At 41.6% G+C, this 15,438-nt stretch overlaps 1 protein-coding gene across 9 annotated transcripts in view; it reads left to right on the top strand.

Annotated features, from left to right (window-relative positions):
• The window catches only part of MBNL2 (muscleblind like splicing regulator 2), a 46,331-nt gene extending 31,259 nt beyond the window's left edge, over positions 1–15,072 (top strand). For 2 of the 9 annotated variants that reach the window (XM_056861822.1, XM_056861818.1), the window contains 2 exons: positions 1,251–1,286; positions 14,914–15,072. In XM_056861822.1, the coding sequence (XP_056717800.1) occupies positions 1,251–1,286; positions 14,914–15,041 (164 nt within the window). In that variant the 3' untranslated portion in view covers positions 15,042–15,072. Of the gene's footprint in view, positions 1–1,250; positions 1,287–6,068; positions 6,164–14,913 lie in introns of all 9 variants that reach the window. The other 7 variants (XM_056861824.1, XM_056861821.1, XM_056861823.1 and 4 more) reach the window with 5 other exon arrangements.
• The last annotated feature ends 366 nt before the right edge of the window (positions 15,073–15,438 follow it).

The following is a 15,438-nucleotide window of genomic DNA, read 5'->3' as shown; positions in this document are numbered from 1 at the left end:
TGCAGTTAGTGTAACTATTTGGGAATGTGGTGCCCGATTGTTTTATGATCTCAGAATTAGGTTTTGTTTTTAAACTGCAAACATTTTTTAAAAAAAAAATGAATATAGTAATGGCAATACTGAGTTAATTTTCTGGAAGTTGTTCCTTCAGTATAAGGTCATTCATAGTTGTGCTGGCTGATCGTTATGTTTTACTTAAATAGGAAGAAGATGATTACAAATTTGGGCTTTTTTGTCGTTGTTGTTAATCCTGACTAGTTATAATTTGCAAAATACATTGGCTAGGAGCCTGCGCTACGCAACTGAAGCAGCACTCATGGAAAGGAATTTTCCATCAGAACTTCTCCTGTTGCTGCCTGCCACGTTCCCTGAAATCCTGCCCTTGAGGGTTGGTAGAGTCCTGGGAACAGCATGGGAACAAAGCAGAGGTCTGCAAAAAGGAAAGGGGAGTTGGTGAAAATTGCTTTCCTCATTCTGCTGGTGGAAGGTACCCTCTGAAAGCAGAAACCGTAGTTAGAATCCAAACCTTTAATCTGCTTTCATTTCAAAGCATCTTATGTACCGTATATAGAGTGTTTACTCCCCCCTCATCATCCCACAAAGGAACTCTGGAGTTAGAGTAGATTCCAAGGTTATCAAAGCATGAAAGAAAAATAATGGTGTCTCAATCGCTATATATGATCAGAGATATAAAATACACACTGAAAATGATAGAGGAGTTTTAGTTGGGTGCTAATGTTTTTAGATTTGGTATCCAGTAACATCTCGACTATGGGTTGGATCCACCAGAGTGTTTCTGTGAATGGAAGGACTTCTGTCCACAGACCATGACTTTCTGTCTACAGACCACAAGCTCATCCTTGTTTCCCAGCAGAGTAAACTGATACGAAGCATAAGACTGGTTTGCAAAGAATGAAAATAACTCAGGCGCTGATGTTCTTTCCATGTCTCACAAAGCTGAAAGAACCGTCAAAGCACAAAACTCAAAAGTTTCTGGACCGGTGCATATGCATCACTGAACCGTTTGGATTTGGATCCATATGCACAATACTGTGTTAGTATTATGATACAAAATGCTTTCGAAGGGGTACTGCTGGCACTATGAATGACCTTTTTGAAGTTGTATTGAACTAACTTTGGCTTATCCTTGGGGATGCTTGGATCTCACTTTGAATGTTAACTCTAAACAGCTAACCTGTTTCTTTCCCTTTATTCACTTTTTTCCCCACCTATCATTGCATGACACCCAGGGTCAGTTTTGTGCATGACACCCGCTACCAGTATTGGTAGGTTTCAAACTTCTTTATTGATCTCTCTCTTTTTTTTATTATTGTATTCTGTACCCTTCCTTTGTTCGGAGGAACTAAAATATGACTTAAGACAATTGCATTAATTTGATGGGTCGTTTGGACTTTTGCTCGAACTGTTAAAATATTCAGTTTGTTTAAAAGAGAAACAAATATATATATATATATATCTGCTGCTTAGATGCAACATCACGTGCTATAACGATCCCACTGCAAAAAAGCACAAATGCCATGAATTCCAATCTGCTTTTCTGTTTTCCAAAAATTTTCCTCTTGCTATATTTTATATTGCTAGCATTATTAAATCATAAAAATATTGAAAAGCAGGCTAATTTCATCAATGTTTTGAAGTTTCATAGTGGTGTGCCTATTTCTCCCTTTTGCTGTGCTGTAAAAAAAGTTTTTTTTTTATCTGCGTTTCCCAGAATCACCTCTTGCAATAGAAAGTATTTGGTCTGAATTATGTTTTCGCCTTAAATGACATCTGAGCCACCTTGCAAGCGAAAACATTTGAAAACTTTGCTGTTCCTGTTTAAAGAAGAAATTAGGGATTTGCCTATTCAGATTATTCAGATAGATTTATTTTAATTTGACATCTCCCATGTCTTTGAACACCCTTTTGAAGTAATCAGGGTTGGGTTTTTTCAGTACAAAAGTTTGTTACATTTGTAGTAGAGCTCACAATAAAAACAAAAATCAAGTTATGTGTAAAACTGAATTGAAGTAAATTGCCAGAAAAAAAATCGATTTTCCTGCTTGGGATCAAATAAGCTACAAGTTAAACTGGGAAAAGAGCTAGGTTTTTTTTGTTTCAGAACAAACCATAAAATAAATCACGTTATGACGGGCAGCCCAGTCCTGAGGAGGGGGGCCGAACCAGCTTAGAAGCCGGTGTGACCCCAGTATAGGCATTAATGCCACTTGTGCCAGGTAAACGGGCACTAACACCTGCACCGGGCCTCTTAACACCAGCTTTGGGGAGCTGAGCTGCTGCGCGAGCCAGCGGCACCGGCGCAGCCTCACCAGCAGCGTTTTCCTGGTACAAGGGCTCACGCCAGCATCAAAGGGGGCATTCCAGCCTGGGAATGCCCCCCTTTTGTGGGCACCAAATTACAGCTGCAAGAAGACAGGCGTAGCCCATGGATCTCAATAGAGAGTCCATGAGGTTTTCTTGCAAAAGGCATTTTTAGCTTGCTGCACTGGGTGTCAAGCTGCTCAGAAGGCGGCATAGCTGCTCCGCGACAGGGCACTTGTCAACTCCCCCCTCCTTAGGATATTACAGTAAGAGTTATATAAAGTTAATGGGACACACATTTGAGTATCACTTGTCTTTTCAAAAGTGAAACAGAAATGTTAAAAGTTAATCTGAGGTAGGAAATTAACAGTTTACATTTGCTAGTTTTAGTTCCCAAAGTTAAGAAAAGAAGTACATTGTATTTACATATTCGTATTAGGGTGGCAGGGTGTGCAGAGTAATAGGAGAATTTTTTTTTTTTTTTTTAAAACACACACACACAACCTAATGTACTTACTGGAAGTGCTTACTAGAAGTGACATATGGTAGCTCTAGGAATTGCCTGAAACTCTATGGTAATCCCATAGAATGAACCCATAGAGTTTCTGGCAATTCCTAGAGCTACCATATGTCACTTCTAGTAAGAACTTCCAGTAAGTACACAAGGCTTACATGAGGACTCCCCAACCCCTCTGGGGGCTTGGCAGCCCTAAGATGTATTAGTGTAAACCATTCTGTTTCATATAAATTGCAACCTTAGTGGTTTTGCTGTATAGCAAACAATAGATCAAAGATGGCAAACTGGGGTTAGTCGTCCATTCATATGGACTGTAGCAGACTAAAAAGCATTGGTTTGGATCCAGAGGTGCTCTTCTGCTCACAGAAGGAGTCTTCTGCTCATGAAAGGCATGTTTGGATCCCGTTCTATTCTTATAACAAGCTGTCTGTCAAAAACAGGGGGATAAAATGCTTTGCTTCAAATGACCAGGAAAACACATTTATTGATGTGTTTTATAGATGGAAGGTGTGTGATAGGTTGCTTAGCAATATCATCAGAGAGAGAAAGTAGTATGCTTTATATAAGAAGCATATTCTGAACATTTAAAAGAGGCAGGTCGTTTGATTAATGATGGGTAGGATCTTGGAAGAAGGTGGGACTAGGGGAAGGGAATAAACAGCCAGAGGAAACTGCAGAGAGCAAGGAGCTTAAATATAGTTGGGGGCAGTGTGTTGGAGAAGCTTAAAAGGCAAGGCCAAGAACGATTTTATTAAAAAGGCCTGTGAAATAGGCCCACCCACTCCATAGCCAGCCAGCCTGGTATCTTCTCTGCCTATTGTGCATTGCACCATGATTGCATTGCACCATGCATTGTACACCATGAGCAGTAGGAAAACTACCAGACCATAGCGTGGCAGTGGGGAAACACAAGAAGTGGATTGATGTTTCCAGTGCTGCATCAGGTCCTCATAGGAGCTGAATCCAGTCTAAAAGATCCAAGCGTGCACAATTATGTATTTCAAATATTTCTATGCCTTCCTTTCTCCTGAGCATCTCAGGACCCAATTCCCCTCTCCTGTGGCAGCCCTCAAACTTCCCCCTCACGCTGTTCCTGGGGGGGTCCCCCTTAGGGCAGTTTTTTGGGTTGTAGTAGGAGGGGGGAGGTAGGAAAGTTGCACTTCCATACACAGAAAATTTAGGTGGGATCCAACCCGTAGTGAGGAATATGTGACCAACCAATAACCCCGAACCCCTACAGAGAGCAAAATTAGTGGCTTAATCAGAGGAGAGACATGATAATAGTAACTAGAAAGAGATCCTTTTAGCAGAATATTCTTAATTGACGGCAGTGGGAAAACAGTGACAAATGAACATAGAATAAGTGAGAAGGAGGTTTCAGCCATCTCAGGAAGAGAGGATCATGGAAGACCCATGCTGTGGCTTCAGTAGCAGCTGAAGGAAAAGGATGAGCCTGTGTCAGGACATGGAAATGTCCCCTATGCAGCCAGGCAGAAGTCCAGGGTTGATGGGCCCAAGATTGAAGTGGCTAGGAAGATAATGTATACAATGGTGGCAGACAAACAGAGAGAAATCCGCCACAAGTTGGACGGCTTGCCAGTAGTTTTGGGGGAAGAAAACAGGAAGAAATTCAGGAGGTAAAAGATGTCTATCATAGGGAGACGGGATTGGAGGGAAGGCCAACATTTCAGCGGAAGTGTTAACCCAGGCCTGGTGACGAAACCGGAATCATAAAGGAAAGGAAGATGTTTGGAGAAAAAACTAAGTTAACAGAAGCACCTTATGTTAAACTGTAATGACAGGAAAACAAATAACACAGACTGACCACAATAAATAGTAAACTAATGACGTGTAATAACACCAAATTATATGTGCACGTGGAACACCTCAAATTCTCAGGTAAGTGTTCTCAAATAAGAACTCACAGGTAAGTACACAAAGTCAAGATTCAACAATCACAAAGAACTGTGAGTAATGTAATAACGCAAATGATGTCAAATGCTGGGTCTTCACTAGATGTGTTTATTATAAAAAGATTTGACATCATTTACGTTATTACATTACTCACAGCTCTTTGTGATTGTTGAATCTTGACTTTGTGTACTTACCTGTGAGTTCTTATTTGAGAACACTTACCTAAGAATTTGAGATGTTCCATGTGCACATATAATTCGGTGTTATTACACTTCATTAGTTTACCATATATTGTGGTCAGTCTGTTTTATTTGTTTTCCTGGAGAAAAAACTATGCAGGATATAAACCCTGTGATTTCAGAAAATGTGTTCGCATGTGTGACTTTTAAATTTTGATATGGAACTTTAACTTCTGTAATTTAATGATATTGTTCACATGGCCAATTTGGCCCTGAACAGTGTCACACTGAGGGCACTTTCACACAGCCCAAATAATGCACTTTCAATCCACTTTCACTGCACCTTAACGATTGTTTGCAAGTGGATTCTGCCAGTTCACACAGTAAAATCCATCCTTCAAAGTGCATTGAAAGTGGATTGAAAGTGTATTATTTGGGCTGTGTGAAAGTGCCCTGAGATCAAAATAAAAAGGAAGAAAAAAGGAACATTCTGAATAGTCCATAAGGAAAGTAGTATTTTTTAATCTTAATTGACTGGGAAAGAAATTTGGCCACTGCCTATGTAATATTAAAATCCACCCCTGCTAAAAAACCCTCAGATTATCCAGTTTAGAGACAGATTCCCGATTAAAAGGCTCTATCCATCTGTCTCTAGCCTCGTTGAGCAAGTCGCAGCTAAACAAGGAATGCTGAAGAGTGTTTGTTTGGCCAGAACACTTCTGTAATTTAAGAAATGCCTGTCAGGTTTTTGTTTTTTTAAAACAAAAACACACCATCAACTTTCACGAAAGCATCGTTTGAACATCACTGATATGAAAATAAAAATGCCCCCAAAATAATTACTTTAAAAACAAAACAAAACATTTCTGCTTCTGTTCTGGGAACCGCCGATAAACTGTGACAAAAAAAAACTTCCTTTCAATTGTACTTGTAATAAGCTATTTTCCCTTTTTGTTTTATTTCTCTGCCATGCTTTCCTTGCTTTGCATTGTGGTTGCATGCCATCTGCTGGTTTTTAACCCCACGATGGCTCGCTGCTCTGATATTCACCATGCCAAAAAAAAAAAATGCCACTTTCCATTGCCATAATGCTACACACTCCTTGTTCATTGCTTCCATGGCTCCCCTCCTGAAAGTACCCATGATGCACAGCGCTACGTCCGCCACTGTCTCTGCAGCAGCACCTCCTGCAGCAAGTGTTCCCTTCGCCGCAGCAGCCGCAGCCAATCAGGTTTGCTCCTTTTAAAGCTTTCTTTCACAAAAAAACCCCGAACTCTAAATGAGTGCTAGTACCGATTTAAAACGAAACCAACCGACAAAAAAAAAAAAATTCTCCTGGAGAATTTTTTTTTTAATCCATGTTTCTTACCCATCAAACTTTATTTTTTGAAACAGTTCTGTAGCAAGTATTTACGGACAGGTTGCACTTATTTAGAGTTAACATTTATTTGCAAATAATGGTGTAGCTGTGCGGTAGCGTTGCACCGTTTGTTTGGGTTTTTTTTCCCCCTAACACTGTAATTAACCCTACTGAGATAAGAGTCGTTTTTAGTGGTGATCTAGTTATAGAGAAACCATCCAATTAATTTCTGAATTCTGGAGAGACGGACGGGTTAAACCAGGTTTCAAATGTCAACTTTCTTTTCCTCCTATGGTACAACTAACTGGTCTTTTCCTGAATACTGAAACAAGCTCCAAATGGACACGGTCAGCTGGAAATAACAGCCATAGGACAGGGAATCCCTCATATTTAAGCTTAGCATGATAATGTGGAAAGCTGTGCTTTTATTATCCTGTGATGAGAAAGCTCTCAAGCTTGAAAAAATCACAATTTCATGTCTGTTAATTTTTTTTATCTGCAAGTAATCCCCAAGATTGCTAATCACTGCTGTTCTGTGTTCTGTCACTTTGCATATTGTTATAGATCTGTACATGTCAAAATCAGTAACTTCTTCAACATGCCCCATGGAGGATTTGCATCCAAACAGACACAGAAGATAGGAAGCAGCTTAGTGTCAGGAACTGGTGTAGCATAGTGGCTAAGAGAATGAACTGGGATCTGGAAGATTACTAGTTAAAGTCTACCGAAGGCTCATTGGGTGATTTTAGGCAAGTCACACCCCCTCAGCTTCAGCGCCCCCCTCCCCAAAATCAAAAACCTGCAGGGCTGCTGTAATAATTACAGTAACAGGAATGTGTGTGAAGCACTTTGAACACTGAAAGGGCTATATAAATGCCTAAGTATGACTTGTTTTTAGATCACTTTTGTCTTTTCACAAGGAGTTTTATGTTTGCCAGTGCTATGGTGCTGGTTGGAGCTTATTCCTTTTGTCAGGTCTAATGTTCCTGCAAAGAATGGTCTTTTATGCATGGCTGTTTTACTCGCTGTCACTCCCCTGACGACTTCAGATCTTTGTGTTGATTATGCATGCCTTTTCCGACCATCAGAGGTCGCCTCTCTCTTCCCCTGCGTTGCCCCGCATTTTGCCCACGTTTTTAGGGACCTGTTTTATCATGAATCCAGAAAAGGGAGGGCAAAACCCGGGGGAGGGAGCAAGGTGACCTCTGACGGTTGGAAGCGGTATGCATAATCAACGCAAAGACCCGAAGTTGTCGGAGGGTTGACGGTGAGTGAAACAGCCATGCATAAAAGACCAATATTAAATGTTAGCTTTCTGTCCTAAGAAAAATGTAAAGAGATCACTTTAAAAAATACAAGATTATGGAACTGTTAATTTTAAACAAGTTAGTCTGTATTTACAAGACCATCTCTGACCAAGATTCTTCCTTGTTTTGGACTTGCAATATGTCCCTATCCATACTACTTCATTGCATTGCTTTGCAATGGATTCCTTGAGAGTTAATCACTCAATCTTGTGTTAAAGTAATTAGTAGCTTCAGCATAAATACCAGAAAAGCTGATGTTTTTTCACACTTTTCAGTGCAGAAAAGAGACAGATAAGGGGGGACATTACAGAGGTTTATAAAATTGTGTACCTGGTAAAAAGGGTAGACAGAGATAATTGTTCTCCCTCTCCCAAACAACTTTTTCTCCCTCTCCCCTCTCCACAGAGTTGCTGCTTCCTGTCATTGCAAGTGCTGTTGAGCTTTTAAAATTGCTGCCCCCTTTATATTGCATTGCCTCTGCAAACCTGAACTCTCTATGCAGACCACATCTTTTAGCAACAAAATAGCAGCAAGGGGCTGTTTTTCCTCTTCAGGTTAAGCTGGGACTTTTGCAGTGCATTCCTTTTAAGGGCTGGCTCTTCCTTTCTCTCCTCCTCCTGCTTTTTTGTATTTTTCCACTTCCAGTTGCTGGCTGGCTTTGAGCGAAACATTTTCAGTCTCTTATTATTATTGTTCTGTAGAGAGGTTTGACTTTTTATACTATTTTTTTCTCCTTTTCCCCATTTTCCCTTCTTGCTGCTTTGCTCACTCCGACTGGCCCATCCTTTCTTTTAAAACGGAAGCACCAATTTACAGCCTATTGGGGAATTGATTTAAGTGCCGTCTGAAACCTCCATTCGCACCTCGCTGCAGAGAATGATGGGGCAGCAACAGAGAAAAATTAGGGTAAGGGAGTAGTGTGAAAATGCCCTAAGAGAAAAACCCTCACTTGAGTTCAAGACAATGTCAGAATGATGTGATTTCTGTCCTTATGCCTCAGTTTGTGGCTTGGTGGTATGAGTAGCCATCAAATTCAGGATGTCAGGTGGCATGGATTTGTGCCCAGTAAAGTTTCCCCTGAGAGGCTTCATTCACACATGCATTCCGTAGAGCTGGAGGGCATTCCATAATGACAGAGATTCTAGCCCCTCAAAAAAGCAGACCCATGCTGTGGCCAAACAGACAGAAAGAGGTTCTAGCACAATCTGAGTTAATGAACAGGCTCATAATGGAAGAAACCATCCTTCATATAAGCTGACTCCAGATTGCATAGGGCTTTAAAGGTCGAAAGCAGTACCTTGAATTAGATCCTGAAGCCTAATAATAGCCAATGTAGACTAACAGCCTTCTTCTGCCCCCAGTGAATGTTCCATTCAGTTTTCAAGAGTCTGCATGTATTTCTGCACATGTAAGATATATTTGGATTTAGCATCCCTTTTCGTATGCAGTACTGTAGATGTAAAGCGATCCTTCCATGAAGTCGTCTTCCACTTGCAAGCGCCTACCCTTTGGATCCAACCCAGTAAACTAGTGAGGTCCCCAGTTTCCAACCCAAGGAGTCATTCCTGTGAGTACAGAACTACAAAAAGTACTGCCAGCAGACCATGCCTGGTTGCAGATGTATTCAGGGAGGTAGTTTTTGATTATGGAGTCATTCTACTGCTAGTCTACTGATCTAATGGTGGAAACAACAGTGCCATACAGGAGAGGCAAGCAAGAGTTCCTGTTTCCTAGTCAGGCCTGTTGTCTCATCAGCATGGTGTAGTGGTTAAAAGAGGTGGTTTGGAGCAGTGGAGTCTGATCTGGAGAACCAGGTTTGATTCCCCACTCCTCCACATGAGCGGCGGAGGCTAATCTGGTGAACTGGATTTGTTTCCCCACTCCTCCACATGAAGCCAGCTGGGTGACCTTGGGCAAGTCATGCTCTCTCAGCCTCACCCACCTCGCAGAGTGTCTGTTGTGGGGAGGGGAAGGGAAGGTGCTTGTAAGCCGGTTTGAGTCTGCCTTAAGTGGTAGAGAAAGTCAGCATATAGAAACCAACTCTTCTTCATCTTACTCCTGTTCAGATGTACCACAGACTTCTACTTCTGTTGCTGCTTGAGGAACTTGTGCTCTCCGTGTTGACCACTCACAATAGCCTACCTACGGGGTGCAATAACCAGATCTAGGTCGAATACGGACTTCAGCTTCTAGAACATTCAATCCCCCAAGCTCCTTTAGATGGCTTTTTCTGTTCTTGTTTAACATGTAATTGCTGGCAAGTTGAAAGACTTGCTGTAATTGCTGGCACGTTGAAAGTCACCCAGTGATTGCTGCCAGACCTGGCTCCAATGAGTCTTCCCTCAAAGGCCAAAACAGCCCTGGAAAGGGCTCTGCCCTCTTCCCCTGCCTTCTGCTCACAGAAACCAAGACTTGGAATCCTGTGGTTGCCTAGCAATGACCACTGAGGGAATCCAAGTCACCCAGTGGTTGCTGCCAGGCCTAAAGTGGAACCTGGAGATCTCCTGCAATTACAACTGATCTCCAGACGACAGAGAGCTGTCCCCTTGGAGGAAATGACTGTTTTGGAGAATTGACTCTACGGAATTATATCCAGCTGAGGTCCCTGACCTCCTCTTCCCAGATGCACTCCAAAATCTCCAGACATTTTCCAACCTTGAGCTGGCAACCCTAGAGGCCTAGCCTCACTGAGTCTTCTCTCAAAGGCCAAAACATCCCTGGAAAGGACGCTGCCCCTCCCCTGCCTTTTTACTCACAGAAACCTAGCCTGGAAAGCTGTGGTTGCCTAGCAACTGCCACTGAGGGAATATGTTTTTTTAAAGCTACAGGTGCTCCTTATATCATTTTGGCATTTTTGAACCCCCCCCCCCCCCCGCAAGGTATTTTTTTCAGATTTCACATTTTTCTGCAAACCTGGGGCCCTTTTCAGGTTTGGAGAAAGATATGTCTTGCCCATTGACAGCTCCAGTCATTGGATTTTAAGTATCTTCAGATTTGGCCGACTTCGCTATCAGAATATAAACTGAATATAAACAAACTGAGTTTGTTATTGCTACAAATTCAAGATACAATTAATGTACAGAAACATGAACGATGGTTGGATATTTTAAAAGAATTTGTTTTAAATTCCTTTTTTTTAAAAGCAAACAAACTGGGAAGCAATTCTACAACTGATTTGAAATTGCATGGCCTGAGCTTGAGGAGCTGGGCAGGGAAGTTGGTGAAAAAAGCAGAAACATTTTAAAACTAATTTTAGTGGCTGACAAGTATGAACTAAAGTAATTTTTAAAATATACAATCAATGATAACAACCTACTTTTGGGAGTATGAAATGTAATCAATCCTCCATCTGAAAGTTAATGACTTATATCCATCATTTAAGGGTAGAGAATAGGTTGGTGGAGCAATACAGTAATTTATTATCAGCAGCAGTAGTGAATTAAAAGTTAAGCGCTAAAACTGACAGTAGTTTTTGAAGAATGTTATAAGAGCCTAGATGAACAGCCCACCTTTCCAGAATTCACAGCACACTCAAAAACCATTTCGTATCTGAAAGCGAAGGTGTTTTGAATAATTTGCTGGAACTATAAGGTCATTTCTAGTAAGAATAATCCTGTAAGAAGCTGCAAGACTGGTATTCTCTGTCCACGTTAAAGAAACGGAGAGCAGAAAATTTCACTTTACTCACATGAAACTCTAATTGATGGCTCTGCAGATATCAGTGGATAGTATTTTGGCACTAAGGCTTATAGTCACTAAAGGAGTGTCAGGTTCAGAAAATTGCTAGTGCATACAAACATGAAAGCTGTGTCCTTTGCAACAATAGTAGAGGACTTTATAAGGCATCGTCAAGGTGTTTTAGGTGTTTAAGAAAAAACTGAGGAAAACAATTACCGATGGAGTCACACATGTATATTATTATAGCTAAATCACCACTGATATCATACACATGACCAAGCTACTCCAGGGTGAATTCTCACACCCCAAGGTATCTTGTAAAATGTATCATCCTGCCAAATAATTGTTTAAAATATCAGATGCTAATGATTGGTTCAATGCATGTCAAAATAATTGCCTGAGTTCATACTGTTTATCAAGTTGGGCAACCGTGTGAATTGCTGTATAACAAAACTAGAAACTTTCAGTCCATTTGAGAGACCGTTCCATGAACAGCCTGTGACTATAACTGGGTTAAATGAGCAGAGATGATGAACATTCTCACTTTTGGCAGGAAAAAAAAGGTGCTCTTTTATGGCAAAAACCAAAGTCATATACAGTGATATGTTAACTAGACTAGGGAAAGAACTCCAGGATATCTCTGAAAATTTTTGACGTAGGAAATTGAACCTCTCAAAATATCAGCAATGGATTTATTGCAAACAAAAGAGGACTTCGATTCAAAGTGAGGTTTTGAAACAACTTGATCACATTTGGGGCACAATCTTAGCAGAGTTACTCCGGTCTACATAGAAAATCAATGGGATTGCATTATTAATATGCTAAGAAAGCAATTTTTTTTAAAGCCAAACTCTCTATAGCTAAAGTTCACGGCTTGGTTACATTTGCTTTTTATTGTGAATCCTGGAGATGAGAATGAAATTTGGTCATTTATTGAGTGCACGTGAATTTAATCAAGAGCTGAAGCTGACAATGTGTCTGTTAATTAATGCTATGGATTAAGAAGGACTGTCAAATGAACGGGTGTGCATTTTGGCCATCAAATCGATTTTCAAACCAGAAATTACTACCACTTTTATCTATCTCTTGGGTTGGATCCTACAGAGCTGTTCTGCTGACATTGGAAGAAGTCTTTTTTCTTTGATCTTAAGGAGATAAGCATCTTCCTTGTTCATTGTCTTGAGCGAGGCAGCCCCTGTGCCAGTCGCTGCCAGCCACCATATTTTAGGGCTTATTGTCATGGTACCCTGCATAATAACGTGGCCATGGCAGTAGCAGAAGGAAGGGGAAACAGATCCCTACTGGATCTCATTCACAGTAGCTGCTAAGGATACCCTTTTGACTACAGGAAGGTTTAATTTTGACAGTTGACAATATGCAAAAAACCAAGCAGTGTCCCTTTTCAGTTGTAGTGATAGCTCCTGGCAGCGTGTTTAAGAAGAAGAGTTAGTTTTTATATTCCGATTTTCTCTACCTTTTTATGGAGAATCAAACCGGTTTACAGTCTCCTTCCCTTCCTTCCCCTGCAACAGGCACCTTGTGAGGTGGGTTGGGCTGAGAGAGTTCAGAGAGAACAGTGACTAGCCCAAGGTCACCCAGCTGGCTTCATGTGTAGGAGTGGGAAAACCAACCCAGCTCACCAGATCAGAGTCCACCGCTCATGTGGAGGAGTGGAGAATCAAACCCGGTTCTCCAGATTAGAGTCCTTTAGATTGATCTAGTGACTACTCGTTCTGTTCACAGGAACAGATGTTTTTCACTGGGTGACTGTTCAGTGGGGCTTGGATATAGCAGGAGAAGCAGAATGTAGTCAAAAGGTAGTTTAGTCCACTTCTACAGATGGAGCACAAGATCTATCTCATGCTCCCTTGTCCTACTTCATGTGCAAGTGAAAGGCTCACAGAAGCACTACACTCCTGAATGGTTGCCATTTTGGAATTCACTGCCAATGGACACGGTGATAGCCACCAGCATTGGTGGCTGTAAAAGGGGATTAGACGAATTCATGGAGGACAGGTCTATCAGCAGCTGCTAGCCATGGTGACTAAAGGGAACCTCCGCATTCAGAGGCAGTAAACCTCTCGATGCCAGCACGGGCCATCGCTTCTAGAAAAGTAGCAGTGCCAGCCCCCGAGGCCTGCACTGCAGCGCCATTCCTCAGGGCCAGCATAAATCAAGCTGGAATGTGTCCAGAGGAGGGCAACAAAGATGGGGAGGGGTCTGGAGACCAAGTCCTACGAGGAAAGGTTGAAGGAGCTGGGTATGTTTAGCCTGAAGATGAGAAGACTGAGAGGGGATATGATAACCATCTTCAAGTACTTGAAGGGATGTCACATAGAGGATAGTGCCGAGTTGTTTACTGTTGCCCCAGAAGGTCGGACCAGAACCAACGGGTTGAAATTAAATCAAAAGTTTCCGTCTAAACATCAGGAAGAATTTTCTAACAGTTAGAGCTGTTCGTCAGTGGAACAGGCTTCCTTGGGAAATGGTAAGCTCTCCTTCCCTGGAGGTTTTTAAGCAGAGGCTAGAGGGCCATCTGTCAGCAATGCTGAATCTATAACCTTAAGCAGATGACGAGAGGGAGGGCATCTTGGCCATCTTCTGGGCATAAAGTAGGGGTCACTGGGGTGTGTGTGGGGAGAGTTAGTTGTGAATTTTCTGCATTGTGGAGGGGGCTGGCCTAGATGACCCTGGTGATCCCTTCCAACTCTATGATTCTATTATTCTACGTCACCCTATGCCAGCGTTCCTGCCACTTTGCATGGCTCAAGTGGCATGGACACCGGCGTAGGAGTCACGCCGCCTCCTCTGACCCCCACCCACACACTTAGGATTGCTCTGCCTTTGTTGTAGGAAGCAGGTATTTATGGAATCCTCCCCAATTTCTGGTTTGAAAACTACCTGTCAAGAAATTGTATGGCAGGAAATTGTATGGCAGGAAAATCCCATGTTAACATAGTTCTTTGTATCATTCAGAAAGTACAGCCTGAGCCTACCCAGATTTTAGCTCTTGATCTCTGGAGAAATTGCTGTTCTGATACTTCAGGAAAAATGACTGCCTGGCTTGCAAAAAAACTACAACTTATCTCTTGGAACAGGAATTGTATTGAAAAAAGTCCATACTTACAAATTAATTCACCTTGTAGATGCTTTCAGACTGTTGGTATGTGTTCCTTACTAACTTCAGCAAGAGGATGGCTAAGCTTTAGGTTTGCAATAACCACACAACACATCCTCCTGATTTCATCTTGTAAATTATACTGTGGCTGTCCCTCTATCTAGCGACTGCAGTGAACATCAAGGGTTTCTGATCATTGGCTGCCTATGCCTTTTGCAGGGACTTTCTTGTCCTCCCCTACAATTCAGCCCTCTTTAAATGCGAGACGTCTTTTGGAGCGTGCTTATTTTATCTTCGGTCATTTTCTCTCCTTGAGGATGTGCAATTAAAAGGAAAAGACAAGAGTCACCGGGAAAGGGCCTGCATGTAATAAACGTTGAGTTAATAAAATCTCAGGTGAATCCTTGGTTTTCGTTTTTAGGTAACACGAGAAAACACTAGTATCAGGGTGTGTTTGTGTGTGTGTCTTTTTAAGTCCCATTTCACACATCCCAACAGTGTTTCTTTTCTTCTAACAGATAATCCTCAAGTAGCCAACAGGAACGGAATGGAATGTCAAGATGCTTCGTTGAGAACAGCAAAGCATTGTTACTGTACATACTACCCTGTCTCTTCCTCGATAGAATTGCCACAAACTGCATGCTGAGTTATGAGTTTGTTCGTCCGGACAAATCACAAACACTTAAGGAGCTAGTACTGCTATATCAATATAGGAATATTAAATATGGTATGCTTTAGTATATTCCAAACTAATCTAGTTAACTACCTGATTGCTAGCTGCGATGGCTCAAGACATGGAAAAGGGTTAACATTTTACTTTAAAAAAAAAGTTTTATACGACACCGTTTCCTTCTTAGGAGTATTGTCTTGCCACCATGACTATAGCTGATGTCAGTAGTCCTATTTATGTATTATTGTAGGGTTCACAACTTTACGAATCTTTCAATGTTAGCAATAAACACTTTACATTGGCCACTGAAGCCCAGGATCCAAAGAACCACATGGCCACGGGCGCTTTCTCAAACAGCCAATTTGGCCCAACT

Source organism: Euleptes europaea, chromosome 16, assembly GCF_029931775.1.
Source record: "Euleptes europaea isolate rEulEur1 chromosome 16, rEulEur1.hap1, whole genome shotgun sequence".
Taxonomy (NCBI): domain Eukaryota; kingdom Metazoa; phylum Chordata; class Lepidosauria; order Squamata; family Sphaerodactylidae; genus Euleptes; species Euleptes europaea.
The sequence above is the reverse complement of the archived record's forward strand: the minus strand, read 5'-3'. Positions and strand labels throughout refer to the sequence as shown.